Source organism: Lepus europaeus, chromosome X (genome assembly GCF_033115175.1).
Source record: "Lepus europaeus isolate LE1 chromosome X, mLepTim1.pri, whole genome shotgun sequence".
Taxonomy (NCBI): domain Eukaryota; kingdom Metazoa; phylum Chordata; class Mammalia; order Lagomorpha; family Leporidae; genus Lepus; species Lepus europaeus.
In genome coordinates this window covers 757,328-778,219 of record NC_084850.1, presented here as the reverse complement: position 1 = coordinate 778,219, position 20,892 = coordinate 757,328, and the positions used below count along the sequence as shown (strand labels likewise).

At 57.6% G+C, this 20,892-nt stretch overlaps 1 protein-coding gene across 1 annotated transcript; it reads right to left on the bottom strand.

Moving 5' to 3' along the window:
- Nucleotides 1-380: 380 nt before the first annotated feature.
- Nucleotides 381-20,040, bottom strand: LOC133753670 (host cell factor 1-like). The gene is made up of 27 exons (XM_062184358.1): nt 20,013-20,040; nt 18,662-18,810; nt 18,220-18,380; nt 17,326-17,534; nt 16,347-16,431; nt 15,783-15,889; nt 14,086-14,265; nt 13,942-14,000; nt 13,641-13,734; nt 13,197-13,357; nt 12,512-12,709; nt 11,935-12,159; nt 11,670-11,774; nt 11,218-11,437; nt 10,793-10,935; nt 10,556-10,694; nt 10,094-10,314; nt 8,032-9,505; nt 7,603-7,763; nt 6,473-7,049; nt 5,792-6,115; nt 5,463-5,581; nt 5,242-5,379; nt 4,309-4,494; nt 3,097-3,397; nt 2,423-2,486; nt 381-2,244 (listed from the first exon to the last, which is right to left on the bottom strand). Exons 1-27 carry the CDS (start codon nt 20,038-20,040, stop codon nt 2,205-2,207), a joined length of 5,868 nt encoding a protein of 1,955 aa, XP_062040342.1. The 3' UTR covers nt 381-2,204.
- Nucleotides 20,041-20,892: the final 852 nt, after the last annotated feature.

Here is a 20,892-nt window from a genome sequence, read left to right as displayed (position 1 = left end):
ACGAGGGAACGGGATGAGTCACTCCCACTGCACCCACCTCATGCCAGACAGAGCTGTCCTGGTGGGGACACCCTGGGGGCCCTGTGCTTGCAGTGAAAGCACAGAAGCTGCTGGCGACCTGCCAGGCCACTGCCCAGCGGGGTAGGGAAGTGCACGTGGTCTGACTCGCGAAGTAGAGGCACACACCTGGCCTTCCCCCGGGCCGGCAGCCAGGAGCCTGGAGCCACAAGCCAGGGGTATGGGCCTCACCCCTGCGTGCCTCCATACTTTGGAAGTGTCAGTAATGAGCTCTGGGCAGACCCCAGCTTCCCCCTCCAGGCGCCTGTCACGGAATCCCCAACACAATCAGATGCCAGATGGTTATTTCAAAAAAAGTCTTTTAATTGTTCAAAATAGCACAAAACGACATCGCACTATGGTAATATTGAGTCACAAGGGGTTACTCTACAATAGATGAACGGGCGTACTGTTCTCAGAAACAAGAGAAATCAAAGGGCGCTTGGGAGAAGGGATGGGGTCGAACAATGGGACCAGGCGAGTGGGCTCCAAGGTGACTTAACGTGACGTCTTCCACAGCGAAATATACTATAATACAACAAACCAGAGGCCCCGGAGGTGCAGGGCATAGGTGGAGGGCCACCCCCCCACCACATCTCCGGGCAGAGATGCGGGGACTGAGAACATTGGCTGCTCATTTTAAGTCTTTCTGCGATCTGCTTGCAAGCCTTGCTTGTTGCCTAAAGCGCAGATGTTGGGCAGAAAACTCCAGGGCCCCAAATTTCTGAGTGTGACCCTAGACAGGAGGATAGGTTGGCTGGGGACAAAGCTACAAATTCATTGAGCTGGTGGTTGGTGCCGTTAGCCCACTCAATTGCCCCAGCCTCCCTGGGCTGCCTCCACGAAGGCCCGGCTCCCCTCTAACCACCCCTTTCCTGGCTGCAGAAGCAGCCCTTCAGGGTATCTCTAAGCCTGGCTGAGGGGCAGGGAAAGAGCTGTGAAGCCAAGACAAGCAGGCTCCAGCCCACCCTCAAGCTTGACCCTCTAAGTGTGGAGCGCTCGCCCTAGAGGACTGAGGTGCGATGGCTCACTCCCTCCTCTGTCCCAGAGGCCTGGGACAGACAAAAGGAAGAGGGCAGGACTAACAACAGGAAATCAAAGTGGGCAGTGACAGCAGACCCCACGTGGGAGATTCCATACCTTTCCTGCCCCAGCTGCCCCCTGCGTTTTCCTCCAAAAAGATCCCTGCCAAGAATTAGCCGAGAAGGGGGTAAAAAAAAAAAAAAAGATACACATTCTGTACACAACTAACAACAAAAAAGGGACAAACCCCACACACTAAGGCTAAAATTACAATAAAAATGTTAACTTCATTGATTTCAACTTAAAAAATACAACAAATGCAGCAGTTGGTGATGCAGCCCCCAGCTTCAGAGCCAGGAAGGGCCCAAGCCAGGCTTGGTGGGAGCTACTCCACACCCCATCGGGACGTTCTCACAGACGCTGCTCAGCCGCCCCGCCCCCACCTGCTCCTCCTTTCCTGTCTTTTCTCTCCTTTCTTGTCTTGCCATAATGGGGAAGGGAAGAAGAGGTGGGAGCAAAGGCCTCTGAGGAAATGTGAAGCTTCCGGTGGGATCATGGGCACAGAAAGGGCTGGCTAAGCCTGAGGAAGGGGTGGAAGGTAGCTGGGAACACAAGGGAAACGCAATAAAGTAGAACCAGACACCTGGGCCAGGGCACCGTGGGAAGCCTCTTTGAGACCTCTTTCCTTGGCTCCTATGCTTGTTCCCCGCACAGCCCCTGGCTTCCCCCTCCGGCCATGGGAGAAAAAGCACAAAACAGGTGTGGGCTTTGAAGGGCTGGCATTTTCTGTCTCCTTTAAGTTTCACTTTCTCTCCCTCTGCGGTCTCTGAGTTCTCCAGCCTCGCACAGCGGGGAGGGCCGGCACCCACTGAGGAGGAAGCAGGCACCCTACTCTCGCTTACTGTTCTTCCCAACTGGCCTTCTGCTTCCTCCCAACAGCCACGGTAAAATGTGCTTTCTTTATTTTAAAAACAGAGAGAGAGAGAGAACGAACACAGGCCAGTGGCTCGTGAGGGTGGAGTATGGACACGGGTGGGACGGGAGGGAGGGGTGTGCCCGGGGGGGTGGTTCCTGAAGCAGAAGGGGGGGTCTGGAGAAGAATCCAGGTGCTGGTCAGCTTCCTCTCACTGACCATCTGCCTTAGATTTCTTTGGAGCGGATTTCCTTGGAAGATGGAAAAGGGACAGTTAGTGCGGGTCCCAACAGCACCGCATTCGCCATCAATGGGGAGAAGAGGTGCAGGGGCAGAGACGCGCAGCGTGGGTCCAGCTAAGCGCCCCCCCCAGGCACTCCCACCCGCAGCCTCAGAAGGCTCCTGAGAGGGAGGGGCTTTCCTCCTTACATTTCTGGAGAAGACATGGGCCGCTTGCTGGCCGGCTTGCTGCCAGAGCCGTCTTTACTGGTTTCTGAGAGGCAGAGAGGGGCGAGTATCAGTGAGAAGATGCAATCCCATGTCTCCCCAGCCAGCAGGGCCGCCAGCCCGGCCCGACACACACCACACTGCCCTTCCGGGCCCCAATCACGGCACCTCTCGCCTGGCTGTCCCTGGACCCTGCTGCAAACCCTCTTGGCTCAGCTCCGCAGGGGGGCTGCAGCCCTTATTCGCCAGAGCGAGGGCTCCTCCCACGCCCAACTGGACTCTGATCTCCCGCCTCCTCCTTCAGGGTCTCTGGACATGCTCTTCTCCCAACCCTCCCTGCTTCCGCTCACCTCGACCCCCCCTTGAGAAGACATGCCTGCTGCCCCAGAGCGGGCGAAGCACCCCGTGAGACACCCTCGTAGCGGCCCCAGATCGTAAAGATCCCAGGTCAAGTCTGTCTCAGAACTGATGTCCCTGCCCCCAACACAAGGACAAAAGGCCAGTGACTGTAGGGCAGGAGTCAGGAGAAAGCAGGGGCAACTGCCACGTGGGAACAGGTCTCAAATGAACAGTGAGTCGGTTACCAACGCCCAGGTGGGCTGGATGCCCAGTCCCTTCCCTAGAAGCCGCCCAAGGAGTCTGGGGAATAGACTCACCTTGTAACCACCTCACTTGGGTGGCGGGGCCATAGCCCTTCTCGTTGCGTGCTGCGATGCGGAAGATGATGGCAGGCTTGGTGGTGTAGTCGATGTGGGCATTGGAGAGGCTGGAGGACTGCACGAGGCAGGAGGGGCTGGGCCCGCAGTATACCCGCATGAAGGCCAGCTGGGCTGGGGCCGAGCTCTTGGGCTCACTGCCAGCCTGTGAGCTCTGGATGGCCAGGTACACGGAGTACTCTATGATCTTGCCGGAGGTCACAGAGGGCGGCTCCCAGGTAAGGTGAGCACCATCTGGACTCTAGAACCAAGGGAGCACAAGGTCAAGCCTTGCCCTCTTCAGCTATTGTGGCCAGGGCCCAACCTGCCCATCCCCAGGACAACAGAGGGGGCTAGAAGCTTCCAGAACAGACTGCTCATATGTCACACAAGCCATTATTTTTCATAACACCATAGATAGTCCACATCAAAATTCAAAGAGCTTTAAAGAGATCTGCCCCTAAGTGGAAGAAATAAAATGAACTGGAACAGCCTTGGGGTGAGCATTTGGTCTAGCAGTTAAGCTACCAGTTGGAACTCCCACATCCCGCACTGGACTGCCTGAGTACAAAGGGTCCTAGCTCTGGCTCTGACTCCTGACTGCAGCTGGCTTCTAACACACCCCTGGGAGGCAGCAGGTAATGACTCCAGTAGTCGGGTTCTTGCCACCCACGTGGGAGACCTGGATGGAGTTCTTGTCTTCTCACCTTTGGCCTGGCTCAACCCCGGCTGTTGTGGGCATCTCGGACAACAAAGCAGCAGATGGAAGCTCTCTCTAACTCTGCTAGTCTCTCAAATAAAAATGAAACAATAAACCCACACCTTCCTATACCCACTCTGCCACTCTGCTAGGTGTGACTTAGCCTCTCGATGCCTCAGTTTCCACATCTGAGATGTTTTCAAGATTAGATGAAATGAGGCTGGGGATGGATGGAAAGGGATGGGCTTGTGACATTACCCACAATAGCAGTGTCTGTTCACTAAAGATGGGGCCCTGCTGCCCTTGCCCACATCCTTGGGGCTCCCCTGAGTCACCCCTGCCTGGCACTGTTCCCGTGACCTGCCCTAGCACAGATAGGGAGTGCTGAGCGCGTGCACTCTGTTGTAAGCTGTTCCGCACCCTGCAGGCAGAGGACCAACCAGAGGCAGAAGGGTACATGCAGCAAGACTCACTTTGCTGATTTTAATGGCACAAGGGGCCCCTGGGAAACCAGGCAGACACGTCTTAAATGCTGAGATCTCGCTGAATGGCCCCCGGCCACAGGCGTTGATCCCAGCCACACGAAACTTATAGGCTGTGCCCGGCTGCAGCTCCTGCTTCTTCAGTTGGTTATAGTCAGGGACAGTGCCCGAGTCATCCTGGGAATAGAGGACGGAACAGAAGAGGGAACAAAGAGACACAAAGCCCACTGTCAAGAAGGCAGCTCAGAGGCGGGCGTCTGGCGCAGGTTAGGATGCTGCTCGGGATGCCCACCATCCATCCCGTGTTGGAGTGCCTGGTTCAAATCGTGCCACCTCTGCTTGCGATCCAGCTCCCTGCTAATGCGTACCCTGGCAGGCAGTGGTGAAGCCCTGAACAGCTTGGCCCCGACACCCATGTGGGAGACCCAGGTTGACTTCCTCACTCCAGGCTCCAGCCTAGCCCAGCCCTGCCTGTTACAAGCATTTGGGGAATAAACCAGTGAATGGAAGATACCTGGCTGCCTTTCAAATAAAATGGGGAAGAAAAAAAATAAAGGTGGTAGCTCTGGGACCAGCAGAGGAGCCGTTTTTCATCCTGGGACTGGCACGGCCGGCCAGGAGGACTACAAGGGCAGAGGAGGTCAGTGATGGCTGTCCCTTCGTGGCAAGAAGGGCAGCACGGTAAAGCTGACCTGGGCCAGGTACCACCTTCAAGTACCAACAGCTGTCGCTTCTTTTCACTACCTCAGAAGAGCAGTCTCTACCTCTCTGACCTCAGGTTTCCTGGCTGCTCAAGTGGACCCAAAGACGGGGCAGCTTCCTCGGAGCCCCTGCTGCGGGTAGCAGACCCAAGCTTGTCTCTGCCGATACTTGCTTCACGGAAGGATCCACCCACCAAAGGGGTCAGCTCCTGGGGATACTTACATCTGACGGGACAGCATCATCTGGTGGCAGGAAATAGTGTGTCACCATTACATTGGTGCCCTTGATGACCCCCACATCAAACCACTGGTTCTCCTTCTTCACGGGAGCTTTGCTGGGTGGGGGCGGCAGATCCGGCTTCTGGAAAACCAACAGGCCCTCAGCATTCAGGACCTGGAAGCAGCCCCTCACTCCTCCTCCAGGTCCCGTTAGACTCAACTCACCACACCGAGGGACTCAATGCCATTGGCTACTTCAGTCAGAGTAGCTGCAGCCTGTAGCTTTGCTGGGCTAGCTACCACAACCGGCTGGGGGGCCACAAATGTGTTGGATGGGGCCAGGCCTGGAAGGAGAGACAGTGTCAATGGGGAAGGTTCTAGAGACCTGCCTTCCACACAGGGCCTGGGCCTACTGGCACCCTTGTCCTGCTCTTGCAGGACCCTGCCCACCCCCTACCCAGCGAATCACTAATTCATTCCCAGGTCGCGAGAGACCTCTCTTCAATCCACTGAGCTCCCTAGGGCAAGCATTAAAGCTCAAGTTCCCCACTCACTCTCGGTGGCTGTGGAGGGCAGTAGCGCCACAGTGCTAGGCACGGCCCCGGCCAGCTCACTGAGACAGTTGCTCTCGATGGTCGGGTCATTGAGGCTGTCCGCAGGAGCCAGGGCCTCGGTGGGGAGGTGCTGCTGCTGGGCCTGGGCCTGGGCCTCCTGCAGCTGCTGCTGCTGCTGCACCAGCGCAGCCAGCTCCTGCTGCGTCAGCACGATCGGGATGGTGGTGGCCTGGCCCTCCTGCCCCTCGGCTGACAGGTGACCCAGCTCTGCCTGCGTCACAGCCGCCGCTGCCTCAGACGTGTCCATGGGCTCCCCAGTGCCTGCTCCAGGATCAAGCGAAACACTACTTAACAGGAACGTTGGTGCGCATGCCCAATGCACAGACTATGCCCCCGACGGAGGTGCTCAGAGCTGATCCCAGAGACCCTGCTTCCCAAACCACCTTTATCTCAGCCTCTTCCCACTACAAGGGGGACCTGGCCAAGGGGCCCTGCCGCCTTCCTTTCCACTAATGGCCACCTGCCTGGGCCCACGAGGCGATGCTCTCCATCACGTGACTCGTGCCACCTTCAGGGTTCAGGGGGCCTTTTCCTCCCAGGATGTCCCCATAGCCTTTCATCTAGAGCTGTAACCCCTTGAGACGGTCCCATCTTCCCTTTGGGCTCCCGGGTGACACCTACCCATGACGGCCTGCTGTGCAGCCTGGAGTACCGCCTGGATGGCCAAGGCCTGGGCTTCCTCGGTGGCTGCAGCCTGAGCAGCTGCTTCTGCGGCAGCGGTCACTGCCAGCTCCTCAGGGGTGAGCCCTGTTACCATGAGGGTGGTGGTGCCCGCCTGGGCCTCGGCCATCAGCTCTTGGGGAAGTGACAACTGGTCTACTTCGGACTGGGTGGGCGGGGGTGGCTGTACCACCACCGTGGCCACTACCGCTGAGCTGGTAGGCTCCTGGCCTGAAGATGGGTCCCCTGTGCTGCTCAGATCCACGGCGGCCTGGAGCTCAGGGGCCTGGGAGGCTGACAGGACCTCGGTGGTCTCCCCCATCAGGGGTGTGGAGGCAGACTGCAGGAGTTGCCGTGGCGGCAGCTGCTGGCGAGGCCCTGGTGAGACCTGGAGTTCCTCTGGGGGCTGCAGGATGTCAACAGCAGAGAAGGGCATGTCAGAAGTTTCTGTGTTGGCTATGGTCACCGTTATCGTGGCTGGGATGGGGACTTCAGTAGTCAGAGCCCCTGGGGTAGTCTCAGTCACTGATGAGATCTTCTAGAAAGGGAGAGAAGCCCCCGTCAGAGGGGAGGAGAGGGAGGCCAGAACCAGGCAGTGGGGCTGAGGAGCAACATAGCTGCCGTGTTTCCCTGCCGGCCTCCGGATTTCATTCTCGATGGGCTACTTCAACGCCATGTTATCAGGGGTGCGGGGCAGCAGTTCACAGAATGGCATGAGACATGTTGCGAGAGGACAGAGCCATGAGACACCCTAGTCGCAATAAGCCTGTTCTCAGAGAGGACGCCTGGCCTAGACAAGGGGGTAGACACCTCCTCCCCACCCCCTACCTCACCCCACTGTCTTCCTTTTACAGGCTACAGGAAATGATTAGGACTACAAGTGCCCCATTGCCACTGAGGTCCTGGGATTCCTGCCTGCTGCCTCCTTTCTTGGCAGACCCCAAGGCTGTCCTTATATGGTCTGCAAAAGGGCCCAAGAGCGATACCATGTCTGGTACAAGAGTGACATCTGCTGTCCGGTTCGGGAACATGTTCCCACGGACCAGAGGCACAGAGGGCAGGAGAATGCTGAGGGAGTCCTGGACTCTTACCGGCACAGAGGGGCCTGGGACAGGTGTGGACTGTGTCACAGTCGTCACAGCTCGCGGCAGAGTGGCGGACACAGTTGTCGTGATGGCACCAGCGCTGGTTATGCTCACGTCACCCTGGCTGCTCTCCACCTCTCCCTGATCACTGGCAGCTGGTGGGGGGTCTGTGGGGGTAACAGACACAAGGCCGCTGGGCAGGAGCTCCGAGGCCTCCATTTGGCTTCAGCTAGCCTTAAGTGAGCAGAGCAGTACAGGGCGGCCTACCTGGGGATCCTGTCGTTTGTGCTGCACACAGCCAGACCACCTCCACCCCACCCCGCTGGCAAAACGGGTGCAGAGAACGTGTTGGGACTCTAGACAGACTTCTCTACCACTGCCTTGGTCTTCTGAGCCCTGGGAGACCACACGTGCTAGGTCCACTGCCTCACTCACCTTGGTTTGAGCTCATGTTGGAGGTGACAGTGGTGGCTGTGTGTGTGGTGCCCGTCTCGTGGGTCTCACACGGGGGATTGGAGCACACCCTTTGCGTTGGGAACGGAGCAAGCAACGTGGCACTAGCCTGTTGGGTGACGGCGGGTGGTGCTGTCACCTCCAAGCTGGACTCCAGGGTCCTGTGGGAGGTGGCGGCATCAGGGAGCAGGGCACCCACGCTGACCGACATGGTGGTGCCAGTGGAAGTGGTCTGGTGCGTCTCGCAAGGGCGACTCGTGGGAGGCTGCTGCCCACCCTCAGGCTGGCCTGCACCCCCATTTGAGGTGGCAGTGGTGGCCGTATGCGTGGTGCCTGTCTCGTGGGTCTCACAAGGCGGGTTGGAGCACACCCGCTGGGCGCTGCCTGCATTGGAGGTAGTGGCGGTATTGGTGGTACCCGTCTCGTGGGTCTCACACGGCGGGTTGGAGCAGACTTGGGTCACGGTGGCTGAGGGGCACAGCAGCGCCTCCAGACCTGTCACAGTCACAGTGGTGCTGGGTGAGCTGGACTGGAGGCTGTCGTACACAGGTGTGAGCGGCCCCCGCACCACAGCGGGGCTGTTGCTTGTGTGGATGTGAAGGGTCTCCAGCTGGCGCCCCAAGGGCATGTTCTTGCTGCCAGGTCCACCTGGACCGACTCTGCTGCTCAGAGGTGCCAACTGCACAAAGGTAGTGCCGTGGCCCCCAGCCTCCAGTGCCATGCTTGGCCCCAGGAGTGGCCCGGCAGAGTATGGGACCCCAGTCGCCATCACAGTCATGGTGGTACTGGTTGCACTGGTCTGGCGGGTTTGGCATTGGGGCTTCACAGAACCCTGGGCTCCCTCTGATCCCCCAGCAGCCACCCCGATCCGGACCACAGTGGGTGTGCTGGTGGCACAGGCACGGCGGGCATCACGCTGCTGGCTGGCACCGATGCTGGACACGGCGGTGGTGGCGGTGCTGGTGGTGCCGGTCTCATGGGTCTCACAGGGCGGGTTCGAGCAGCCGTGCTGCCCGGCCATGTTGGAGGTGGCGGTGGTGGCGGTGTTGGTGGTGCCGGTCTCGTGGGTCTCGCAGGGCGGGTTGGAGCAGACGCGGACCACGCTGCCATTCTGCTGCGCCACCGCTGAGGTCACAAGAGTAGCAGCTGCCTCCTGCCTGTCACAGACAAACTGCACTTGGGTGGGCTGGGGGTGTCCCCCAAGGTTAGCCACCACCGTGGTGGTGGCCGTGTTGGTGGTGCCAGTCTCGTGAGTCTCGCAGGGTGGGTTGGAGCACACTAGTGTCACAGTGCCAGGCTGCACGTCACCCTGGCCCGAGTCGGCAATGGTGACGGTGGCTGTGGGCTGTTCTGTGGTGGGTGAGGCCAGAATGGACACAGGGAGGTCGTGCACAGGCTGCGCCTCAACTCCACTGGGCGCTGTAATCAGAGTCACCTGGGTGGGCTGGGAGACAGGCTGTGGAACACACAAGACCAGAAGAGTTAGTGCTACAGCTGGTCCTGCAGTGTCACCCGTGCCAATCAAGACCACCAACTCCTAAACAGTCCTTGCAAATTCAAGATCCAATTGTCTTCTGATCCCAAGACACTGGCTCAGTCACCAGGGAGGAGTTGCCACTCAGCCACCAAGGGCAACCGCACAGAGAAGGGGCTGTGAGGCAAGGCCCAGGCAGGGGAGGGGCCTGTGCCAGAGGTAAGCGCCCTGCCAGGGAATGGGACCCCCCCGGCCCCGCCACCATGACACACAAAGGCCAGCAAGACACACTTCTCCACATTCCAGGAATTCAGCTTAGGAACAGTATGGAGAGAAGAAACACTACGTATACACCCAAAAAGCACTGATATCCTCTGTTACGTTACAAGAGGAAGAACCTGATGGCCAACACCCACACATGGCTGAAGCACGGTGCCTCCCTGACGAGCGGACAATGCCAGGGACTGGGCGCCAACAGGGAGAACGTCTCAGGTAAGGGGAGCCTGGTCGCCGCTGCACCCAGCAGCACAATGCCCTGGAGACAGAACGTGTCCCTGGGCCCAGTCCTACCTGCATGGTGATGGTGGGGGTGCTGAGCCCACCAGCTGCCGTCAGCGTGGTCTGTGCAGCCGACACTGTGATGGCAGTGGGGTTGATCACTTGGCTCGACAGGGTGGCAATGGTGCCCAAAGTGGTGATGGGCGTGGCCAGGGAGGCGCTGGTACTGTGGCCCCCAGCTCCAGCGAGGCTGGTAGAGACAGTGCCTGTCACCGTGCCTAAAGTTGTGACACCTACAGGGAGGCAGGGTGGGAGGGAGAGGCGGAAATGAGGCCTGTCGCTGCTACCACCTTTGCAGCAGCTTTTCTCCCTGGAGGAGGCTGGGCTGCCAGAAACCCTGAAGGGTAGCCATGGGAGACAGAAGGCTCTGGAGAGAACATCTGCTACCCTCCCCAGCCGGACCGCAGGGATGTAGTCACAAGAGGAGGGATGGAACCCGGCCACTGCTCAGGCCCTGACCCGTGGGCTACACACCTGTGGTGCCCTTCACAACCAACGTGGTGACAGCCGGCTTGACGGCAGAGACAGTGACGGGGGTAACCAGGCGAACACCCCCCATGGGCACGGTGCGGAGGATGGTGCCTGGCTGTCCAGGGGCCCCCTTTAGCACCACCTGGAACAGCAAAGGAAAGTGCCACCAACGTCACTCCTAAGCTGGCTGGATTGGACTGGAGGAGACTGGCCTGAGGAAAGGGCCGGGGCATGCCTCACCTGGGTCACTCCCTGCTGTCCATGGCCAGTGGCAATCTTGGGGACAGCAGTGATGATCTTGGCAGGTGCTCCAGTTCCTGAAGTCATAACCTTGGTGGTGATAATGGTGATGGGGGACTTGATTCCAGGACTGCTCGTCACACCTGGACAGAGAGACGGGCCCAGGAATTCAGCCTTGGGAGGGTCCCCTGGCCCAGTGTCTCCCCTGCCGCCTCTAGATCAGAAGGAAGAACTATAAATTGTCGCCACGACCCTGCCATCTCCCTCCAGACCTTCAAACAGAAATGCAAGCAGGGGATCAAAAAGGGGAACCAAAGCAAACTCGAAGAGCACAGAGCAACTAGCTTCCATTCCCCTTCCTGGTGTGACTTCACCTCCTCACCAGCCAGAAGCTACAGAATTCACACAGTGGGGCAGGCTCCTACCCGTGGCGCCCGCCTGAGTGATGATGGCTGACATGGGGATGGTCTTGATGATGGTGGTCGTGCCAGGTTTGGTAGTACTGGGGGAGACGCTGCTGATGCCCAGGATGGTGGGCTTGGTTCCCGCCCCACTGGCCTGCGTGGTAGTGATGATGGTGGTAGGCTTGCCATCCGCTGAGGTCACCAGCTTCAGGATTGTCCCCGCTGGCAGGGGCCCTTTGGTCTGAAAGGGGTAAGCAGGTAGATGAGCGGGCTACCCTGTGATGGCAGCCTAAGGAGCTCAGGGGGTATTCTAGGTGCTGTGGATGATGGGACTGGGCTGTAGGACTTCCTGAACTACACATCTTGGGGGATCCCCCATGGGCAGGGATTCAAGTCTGGGCTGTGGCCTGGCACCCACTCTTGCTTATGAGGCAGAGGAAGGGGACCACTTGTGGCACGGACCAAGAGCTCACCTGGATGATCTGAGTCACGGGGCCCGTAGATGCCTGACCTGTAACCGCTGAAGTCTGAACTGGTTTGGTCTGGACTACTGACATCACTTTGCCCAGATTGGAAATCTGGAAAGGAAAGAAAGCAGTAGGGAGTGACCCGGAAACCAAACAAGGGCATGGCCTGGGCTGGGGCTCTCCTGGAGCTGGCCCAGAGCAGCAAGTCACCACTGGCAGTCATCGTGGCCTGGCAGCTGTCACATGCCGCCAGGTGGTGCCTGTCACTCACCAGAGCACTGCCTCCTGGGACAGAGATGGGACTCTTCACGAGGGTGATGGTCTTGGTGACCCCACCCACCACTGTGGTCACCACCTGGGCTTGCTGGGCCACCGTCACAGTCCCCGACTTGTGCACCGTGATGATAGGGCGGGTGGATGTGTTGGCAGCGGAGGAGACCGATGTCCCCACCTGGGCGGCTGCAGTCTTCAGCATGCGGGTGGCCGGGTTGCTCACCTAGAGGGGACAGAGATACATGATGGGCGGTGCCACCACCCAGAATGCCCACAGAAGGCTTGCAGCTTCAGCCTCATCTTCCCCCTCTCCTCCCCTATCCCAGGCCAAAGAACAACACATTTTGAAGGACACAAGCAAGCTGAAAGATTACAGGTCTAGCCTAAGGCTGTCGCACCCCTACCTAAGGGTGACAGCTTTTTCCACAGCCCACGCACGCACCAATTGTGGACCAATAACCTGAGGGTTGGTCCAAAGCCCAGAAGGAGTGACCACTGTCGTCAGATGAGTGACCAGAAGCCCCCAGTCCTGAGGCTGCCGGCTCAGAAACAGGACCAGAAAACCTAATGCTCACCATGACTGGCGAGGAGGCCACCTTCACAGTAGCCGGGAGGGTGGTAGTGCCGGGTGTCACGGCCACGGTTTTGACAATGGTGGTGCCTGCTGGGACACTCAGCACTGTGGGCGCCGAGGAAGGAGGGATCTTCTGGGTGGCAGCGGCAGCAGCTGCCAGCGCAGCCATCCCGCTCATCTGGGGGTTACTGCCGATGACCTGCGGTGGGCACGGGGAGCGTGAGCCTACAGGGCGCCGCCTGCCTCCCTGCTCTGCAGGCCTCAGCGGAAGGGCTCAGCCCTGCCCAGCATCTCTTGGCTTTCCCTGCAGCCGGCCCCAAACACGAGCAGGCACAGCAATCCCAGCAGCAAAGACCAGAGTCAGATACAGTTCCATTTCTCACAGGCCTGGGTCAAACCCAGCTGGCTAATCTCCCCTCAGGCTCCAGGACCAGAAAGCCCACATTCAAAATGCCCTCAGGATCAGATGGAAGGTGACCGTCTTTGAGGCAAGAACTTATTAACTCTTGCCACATCTTCCCGAGCTATCACCATCAGCACTTTACAAATGCTGGAAAAGCACAGGTTATGCGGTACAGGTGCAGGCTGGGACTGGGCCTCTGTCAGAGTGCTTCCTATTGATTCTACTGGATCCCTGCAAGATCCCACCCCCGCCCTCTAAGCCCAGCCCAGCGACCATTCCTCACCGTCCCTTGGGCACTCTGCGTTGGCACAACCATTCGCACGCCAGCGGGAAGGGAGGTCACAGTGACAGGGGCTTTCCCAGGTTGGCTGGCAGGCCGCATAGTGACCAATGGGGTTCCTGTTGTAGCCTGAGGTCCAGTCACTTTGAGAACAGCAGGAACGCCTGCAAGAAGGGGCCAACTGTCAGCAAGTCACCCTGCACGTCACATCCCAGCTCCTCTGCTAACTTCAGCACACACACTTGCCCTGCCCTGCCTGCGCTGTGTCTGGTTGGTCCCTGCCCCCAGACGCCTGGTTGTCTCCGGCAGCTGGGCCTTCTTACCCTGCCCCACCCTCAGGAACATGCCCGAAGAAGTCGCCAGCTGCTGGGCTGCCGACTTAGTTTAGCTGGCCCAGGGAAGCACAGCAGCAGCCCCTACTCAGGTACTGAATGCCCCCAACCTTACCTTGGGTCCTGGCTGCAGTGGGCACAGATATGGAGCTGCCTGGCACCGTCGGCAAGACCTGGATGGTGGTGGTGGTTGGGGGCGCAGCAGCAGCCTGGGGCAGGAGCGTGATGCCTACTTGGGTTAGCGGCTGCACAGCAGGCGCGGCTGCTGCTGGGGCAGGGCTCTTGGGAGGGTTGGCGGGCACAGACGGGACTGGATTGGGTGTGGGGGAGGTGGCAGTAGCAGCCGTGGCAGGAATGTCATATTTCTGGAGCTGTAGAAGGTAACTGTCGGCTGTTGCCACTGCCCCCCAGCTCACCTCCAGGGAGTTGGTGTTGGCTCGTACCAGTTGCACCCGGGCCGGGGGAGGTGGCTTTTCTGTAAAGAACACCACTGGTAAGGGGGGTGGGTGTGTTAGCTTTCGGGATGGTAGCAGTGGGCGCCCAGTCGGACTGCATCTTACCTGTCTCCAGGTACCACAGGTCCTTACAGCATACTTGGTTGTTCCAGGCCTTGCGGTAGCCATCGCGCCCACTCCAAATGTACAAGCGGGTGTTGATGGCAACAGCACAGTGGCCGGCTCGAGCCCGGGGAATGTTGTCCTCCAATGTATCCATCAAGATGGTCTCCCAGGCCATGGTATCTAATGGAAAGAGGGGGGTGGTCAATAGAGGAAACCACCCCCCACCAAATGGCCCTTCACCCTTTTGCTGTCAGGGATGGGGGATACCAGAAGTTGTCAAAGATTAAGTTAAAAGCAAGCAAGCAAAAAAAAAAAAAAAAAAGCCTACAAGGCCAAAGAACAGCACAAAAAATGTAACTACGGGGGTGAGTGCTACGCGGCAGCAGGTTAAAGCCGCTGCTTGGGACGTCTGCATCCCGTATCGGAGTGTTGGTTTGAGCCCTAGCTGTTCCGCCTCAAATGCAGCTTCCCGCTAGTGCATCCTGGGAGGCGGTGGATGATGGCTCAAGTATTTGGGTCCCAGCCACCCATGTGCAAAACCGGGATGGAGTTACAGGCTCCTGGCTCTGGTCTGGCCCAGTCATCCTGACTGTTGTGGGTATCTGAGAGTGAACCAGGGGATGGAATGTATTTCTCTCTCTCTCTCTCTCTCTCTCTCTCTCTCTCTGGCTTTCAAGTAGATGAAAATAAACAAACATTTAAAAAATATAAACTTGAAAGCCACAAACAAAAAACTGGGAAAATATTCAAAATGCAGTTTTACCTAACTTATCACATAGTGAAACCATGCACAGAAAGACTGGTAAAGGGGAACAGAGTTTGTAGAAAAACCAATAGATTCCATGAGGAAACACACACCCTCAGTCAAAATGAGAGAAATGCAAATGGAATCATCAGGTGTCTGGCAGTTCTGTGACGGCTGCACATGGGGCTCAATATGCACATGGGCCGGGGGTGGCCCATGGGGCGCTTCAGTCACCTATCAGGCTTGGCCAAAGTGGTCTGTTGTGGCACCCCCAGCGCAGTCCACTTTGACACAGCCTCTGTGCAGGGTGGTGTGCCTACATGTGATGGCAACTCTACTCTTCAGTGTTTACCCTCTGCATACGCATTCAAGTGGGTGGGAACAGCACAAGGATACTCACAGAGCAGCATCTGTACAAGTTATGGCACCTCGATAGTAACTCAAGTGGGTGGGAACAGCACAAGGATACTCACAGAGCAGCATCTGCACAAGGTACGGCACCTCGACAGTAACAAGAGAACGAGGCTGCTCGCTGGGCAGGGATGGGGAATACTCTCCAAGACGTAGGAAATGGAAAAGGCCAGGCGTGGCCTGCCATTTGTTTGCTTTTAAAAGAAGCTGCAGCTAATGCTCGCGTGTGTAGAAGTCTCTGCAGGGTGGACAAGAAACCACCCACGTGGCTGACTCTGAGGAGGAAAACTGGGAGGAGGGAGGGGAGCTCTGCATCGTGTGTGCCTTTGTGCTTTCAGATGCTGGACCAAGTACATGAAGAGCCTATTCAGACAATGGAAAAGGGGAACATTGCTTCCAGCATTCTGCGCACTGCATTCTTCTGGTAGAGTCTAGAGGGAGCCTTGGGCCCAGCTCTGCTCCCTGCACATCCCCCACACAGCCTTCAGGGCCGAGGAGGGGCAGCCTCCTGCAGGCCACTCGGAGCCCGAGGAGGCCATACCCAGGTTGAGACAAGCCAGCGTGTTGGTACACTTCCACTCCTTCTCGTGTGTGGCCACTTTGACGTCATCCATGACAAGAGGCACCCAGCCACCAAACACGTACATTCTGAGAGGGGGAGGGAAGAGTAGGAAAGGGTTGTAGAGGAGGCACCAAGCTAGAGGCCACCTCTTCAACCCACAAAGTTCTAAACACCTTCAGTGCTCCAGCTCTCCCCAGGAGGCTCCCAGGGTGCACGAGGCCTTCTGCCACGGTCCTCTCCTACCTGGTGGCTCAGCCCTCCTAAGAACTCTGCCTCTCCCTCTGCATTTAGAGACTCGGCTGCTTAACAGAACCATCTACCACAGTCTGCCCCCTAATGGAGGGAGCCTCACAGGCCCAGGAAGGGTCTCAAGGCTGGGCTTGTGTGCAGCCCCCTCCACTCTCATCTGTCTTCTCTCAGGGCCCAGTGGAGAGAGGCAGCCTCGGGTCTGAGGAACTGTCCGAACCAAACTGACCGAGAACCTTTTGGGAGGGAGGGCAGTGCCGGGCCAGGAAAGAGCAAAGCGGGTGAGCGGCTACTCACTTGTTTCCTATTGTAGTTGCCGAGTGGAGACTGCGAGGGAGAGGCGCCACCCCACTGAGACTGGGCTTATTCCATGTCAGGGTTTCTGTGTAGAGAGAGGAAGGGTTATCCACCCTGGATCAGACACAGAGGCTCTTCCCTGGACTCAGGAAGGCTCAGAAAGGCAGGTTCTGACCCAATGCAAGAATTCCACCCCTGACCTCCCTACAGCCCCTAGCAGGCCCTCTCACCATCACCCCAGTAGCCTGACTCTGGCATTTCCCGAGCTGTTTCGACCATCCAAGCAAGTGTTTCTTGCACTGTGTGCTGAGCCCCTGCTCTGAGACAGCACTGTTGTAGGGGTTGAGGGAGGCGCCGGAGCTCAGCCTTCAGCTGTGCCAGCCTTGTTTCCCCCTCTCCACAAAATGCACTCACCCTACCTATGCTGCCTGCCAGTTTGGGAAACATTGGGCTGAAAATTATTCTCACTACCTGTTTCTTTTGAGTGCCGACTCTGATCTATCGGACATCGTAACCAGCGTTCATACGCTCTCTCCTGTCAGCCAGCCCCCTAGTGGTTAACCACCTGCTCTTAACCCCTGACCTGGTGACCAGCCCAAAGAGCCCCCAGAGACCTACCGGTCTACAGACATCCAATCTTACTGCAACACTTAGACCAAGGCGTACCACTGCATATCCAGACTGAGCACTGACCGGTCAACAGGGAGAATTCTAGCATGCAAAGGCACTCATTTCTCCCCTCATCCTCCTACAAGCCAGCCAACAACTCAGGCAAGTGAACCTTGTTCTTTTTAAAACGTGACCCCACCAGCACAGGGCCGTTCTAGCTGTGTCAGTCCCACCCCACCATGACGAGAGCAAAGAGCTACGCGGGACACTTGTTCTCCATGAGCCCCACTCAGCACGCAATGATGGTCACCCGTGCGGCTAGCTGACCAGCAGACCTGCTGTACTACCGGAGTACCACCCAGCTTCTTACCAATATCCAGGGTCCAGAGGTCACCCAGCCTGCAGCCACTCATCCCTCCATAAATCACCAGCTTGGACTTCTTGTTATCCCTTTCAGTGTAGACCACAGCAGTATGTGACTCCCGGGGTGGGGGCAGCACCCCATAAGTGATGGGGATGTCCCAGGCTACCACTCCAGAGCCTGGGCGTAATTCCAGGATATACAAGTCATTGAGGTACCTGATGAAGAAAATTGAGTTGTGGCAAGTCTCGAATCCATGTGTCAGGGGCCTCAGTGAACAGTGGATGCCCTGGAACATAGTGGGGCTAAAGCCATGTGAACTCCAAGTTGCTCTACCCTCACCCCTGAAGGAGGAGGTCCCAGAAGCTAGAGGGTGAATTCAACTGGAGCAGCACACAGGGTGTATCAGGCTGCGTGGCAGTCTTGAATTCAGACCCAGCAGCAAGGCCTTCTGGACTGCTATGCACACAAAGCTGGGCATTATTCAAGGGCCTCCTCAGAGCAAGAAGGGGTGTCGGCTTGGGACTACCTCCAAACAGAAAGGCCCTTGGCCACGGGCCTTGGAAAATCCCCATCAGGAAACCTGTAGGCAGTAGAGGCTAAGAAGGAAAGCAACCAGCTCCAAGCGGGTTGGAGGAGCAGGGCCCAGCCCAAAGCCAAACAGGCCTCCACCTCCTGGCCCATCCCTCCTCCCACGGGGCCTGCACAGGATTGGACTTCGCCGCTGGAAGGCTTTCTCAGAGGGCATCTAGTGCCATTCTCACGTCACAGCCCCCAGCACGAAAGGGGACTTAGCCTCAGTGGGGTGAGCTGGTGCATCTGCTTGAAGACTCCGGTGAGCCTTGCACACGGGCAACCACACCTGCCCTGGGGGCTATCACAGAGAACAGGACTGAGCCTCACCTCGGAATGTTGTTTTTGGGGTCCTCACTATCGTTGGCCAGACCCCCGAACAGGTAGCATTTGTTGCCCACAAGGGAGAAGCTGTGGCCGAGCCGAGGACACGGAGGGGGCCCGTTTTTGGGCGTCTTTGCTTTGAGTCTCTTCCACTCCCATCGGCTTGCCTGCAAAATCAAGACTTGGAGATGGACTCTTGGAGAACAGACAGGTTGCGGTATAGGGAGAAGATGCTCTGGGGTGAGGGGAGCAAGCAGGCAGCGGGCCACTCGAGCCCTGTCATCTTCTGTGAGGCTGACCAAGTTCAGGGTTGTTTTGGCAGGTTCTTGAGCAGACACCTGCACCTGCTTGCTCTTCTCAATGCCCCAAGCCACTACAGTAAGGAATGCGAGGAGAGTCGCCCAGGGCTGAGGAGGGGACAGCGCCAAGGAGCTTTACACTCTGTTACCTGGAGCTCGTAGAGATCGTTGCTGTATTTCCCATATTCCACCATCCCACCAAACACCAGCAGGCGAGTACCGTCGCACACGAAGCCATAGGCGGCACACCCAGGGGGGATGTCCCCTCTCACAGCCGGAATGAACCACTGGTTAGTTGCTGGGGAACAAAAGGAAGCAGAAGTCAGAACCCTCGGAACCTTCAAGACCCAGAGCCCCCATCCCTCTTATTCCCCAAGTCTACAGGCTTCACGTGTGGTCAGAGAAAGGCGGGAATGACAACTGCCGCATCCCTAAGGAGCTCTGTCAACTGGACCGCTGGCACCTGGCTCCAGTCACTCTAACAGGTCGGAAATCAAGATAACGTGTCAGCTTCAGGGAACCTGGCCACCAACCTCCTTCCCCTACTGCTCAGTGGCTCATCACAAATGAACTTCTATAGTCCAAATACCCTCACTGTGGCCCCAGGCACCTCTTTCCGGGAGCCTACGGTTTCCTTCCCTGAACCACATGGTTGGGACAGCCAGAGCCTAGAGTTGTTGCACCTTTGGGTGACCTATGCAGAACCCGCTGTGGGCCAGTGTCCATCTTCTCACAGGAAGCCAGGAGACAGGCAAGGGATAGAGGTCAGCCAGAGCCAGCCCACCTTGCAGGCTTGCAAACCATCCCTGCTCCAACCTCCTACCTCTCTGTCTCCTAGGTGATGGTCCTCAGACTCAGCGGTAATGCCTGTGCCCCTCCAGAATATTCCCTAGCCAGAGATGACAAGGCAACCATGCAGTGCGTCTGTCACAGAAGCCTCTCAAACAGCCATTTCTAACTGGGGGCGGGGAATCCATCAGAGAGGGCAAATCAGACCCCAGGCTCTGCCTGGCTTCCCCAACACAGCAGTCAGCTTTCAGCAGGGATCATGCCCCTCCCTGGCTCGCACACCTGCTGTGCTAGGGCTTCTGGCAATGTCCTCCTCCCATTACACAGTATTTAAAGGGCTCTCGGAGGATATGCCACTCTCCTCCAAAACCCAAACCAGGGGCTAGATGCAGAGGCAATCCCACCCCTGTCTGGGTTTTCATGACACCTGAGATCTGAGTAAGTGGATTACAGGAAGGAGCTGAGAGCGTGGCTCCAGCAGCTGGGCACACACAGCAGAGAAGGGGAATCAACACTGTTGCCCTTGGGATATGGCTGGCGGGGAGGTTCCTGTGGACCAGTCCCAGCTGCTTTACTGCTCTCAGCCTAACTTTCCATATAGGATGCTGTGGTATTATGATATAATAAGAGAAATAACATTCGCTTTGCTGACCAAAAGAAGTGTCATGAGAGTAGGGATGGAAAAGGAAAATCGGTTTTTCACTTACTCACATGCATTCGGGGAAAAGGGGTTGGCCATGACCGTTATTATAGCCTCCACCACACTGTGGGTCATTGCCCCTACACCGTCACACCTGAAGCTGTGCAGGCAACGTGGCCAAGGGGCTGGTGCTCCCCTAAGACAGTCAGGCCTTGCCCTAGAGAAAAGTGCCTCCCCAGCTCTCCACTACCCAACTCCACAGGTCCCCTTAGCTGTTTTTAGCTGAGTCACTGGGACTCCAGGCTGCCCAGCACAGCCTTTCTGCCATATTCCTACAGGAGACGTGGGACGCGTGTACCCCCTGTGCACACGCACACTCACCTACCCAGAGCCCTACTCTCTGGCCCTGTCTCACGGTCCCAATGCAAAGACAAACCAAGAAAACAGGCAGCTTCTGATGGGGAAGCCGATCAAACGTCCACAAAGCGGTAGAGACAGCTTTGAACGATCACAGGAGGAGTGTCATCCATGTCAGCAGGAGCAAAGCCGAGAGACACCTGCGGGGCCACCACAGTTAAGCTCCCGGTCAACAAAGGAACAGAGTCCCGCAGGGGAAGTGACTTACCTGAGCTCACAGAAAACAGGGACAGATAACATCCTTGTCACTTACTGACTCAAAGTGATGGATACATGTCTGCCTAACAGCTCCACATACAGGCTGCCACTAGCTATCCTGGCTGGGGAAGCAAACAGCTATGTAGTCATAGGTCATGGCTGGGGACAAAGCCACAGGGCAGATGAGCTCAGCCGTGGCCTTCCCATCATACTGCGATCACTGACCCAGCAGGCCAGGCTCAAAGTGACCTGTGATGTCCCCAGGGCTCTTGAGCACCAGGAGCCGTCTAGGAGACACAAAATGTGCTCATCATATTCTAGAACATTCCAGGCAGG

What these genes read in the sequence shown, in the direction of transcription:
- LOC133753670 (XM_062184358.1), bottom strand. Translation starts at nt 20,040, where the DNA reads ATGGCCAACCCCTTTTCCCCGAATGCAT. An exon ending in CCCAAAAACAACATTCCGAG is followed by an intron (nt 17,535 to 18,219) that starts GTGAGGCTCAGT and finishes TTTCTTCATCAG; the next exon opens with GTACCTCAATGACTTGTATA. An exon ending in ATGATGCTGTCCCGTCAGAT is followed by an intron (nt 4,495 to 5,241) that starts GTAAGTATCCCC and finishes CTCTATTCCCAG; the next exon opens with GATGACTCGGGCACTGTCCC.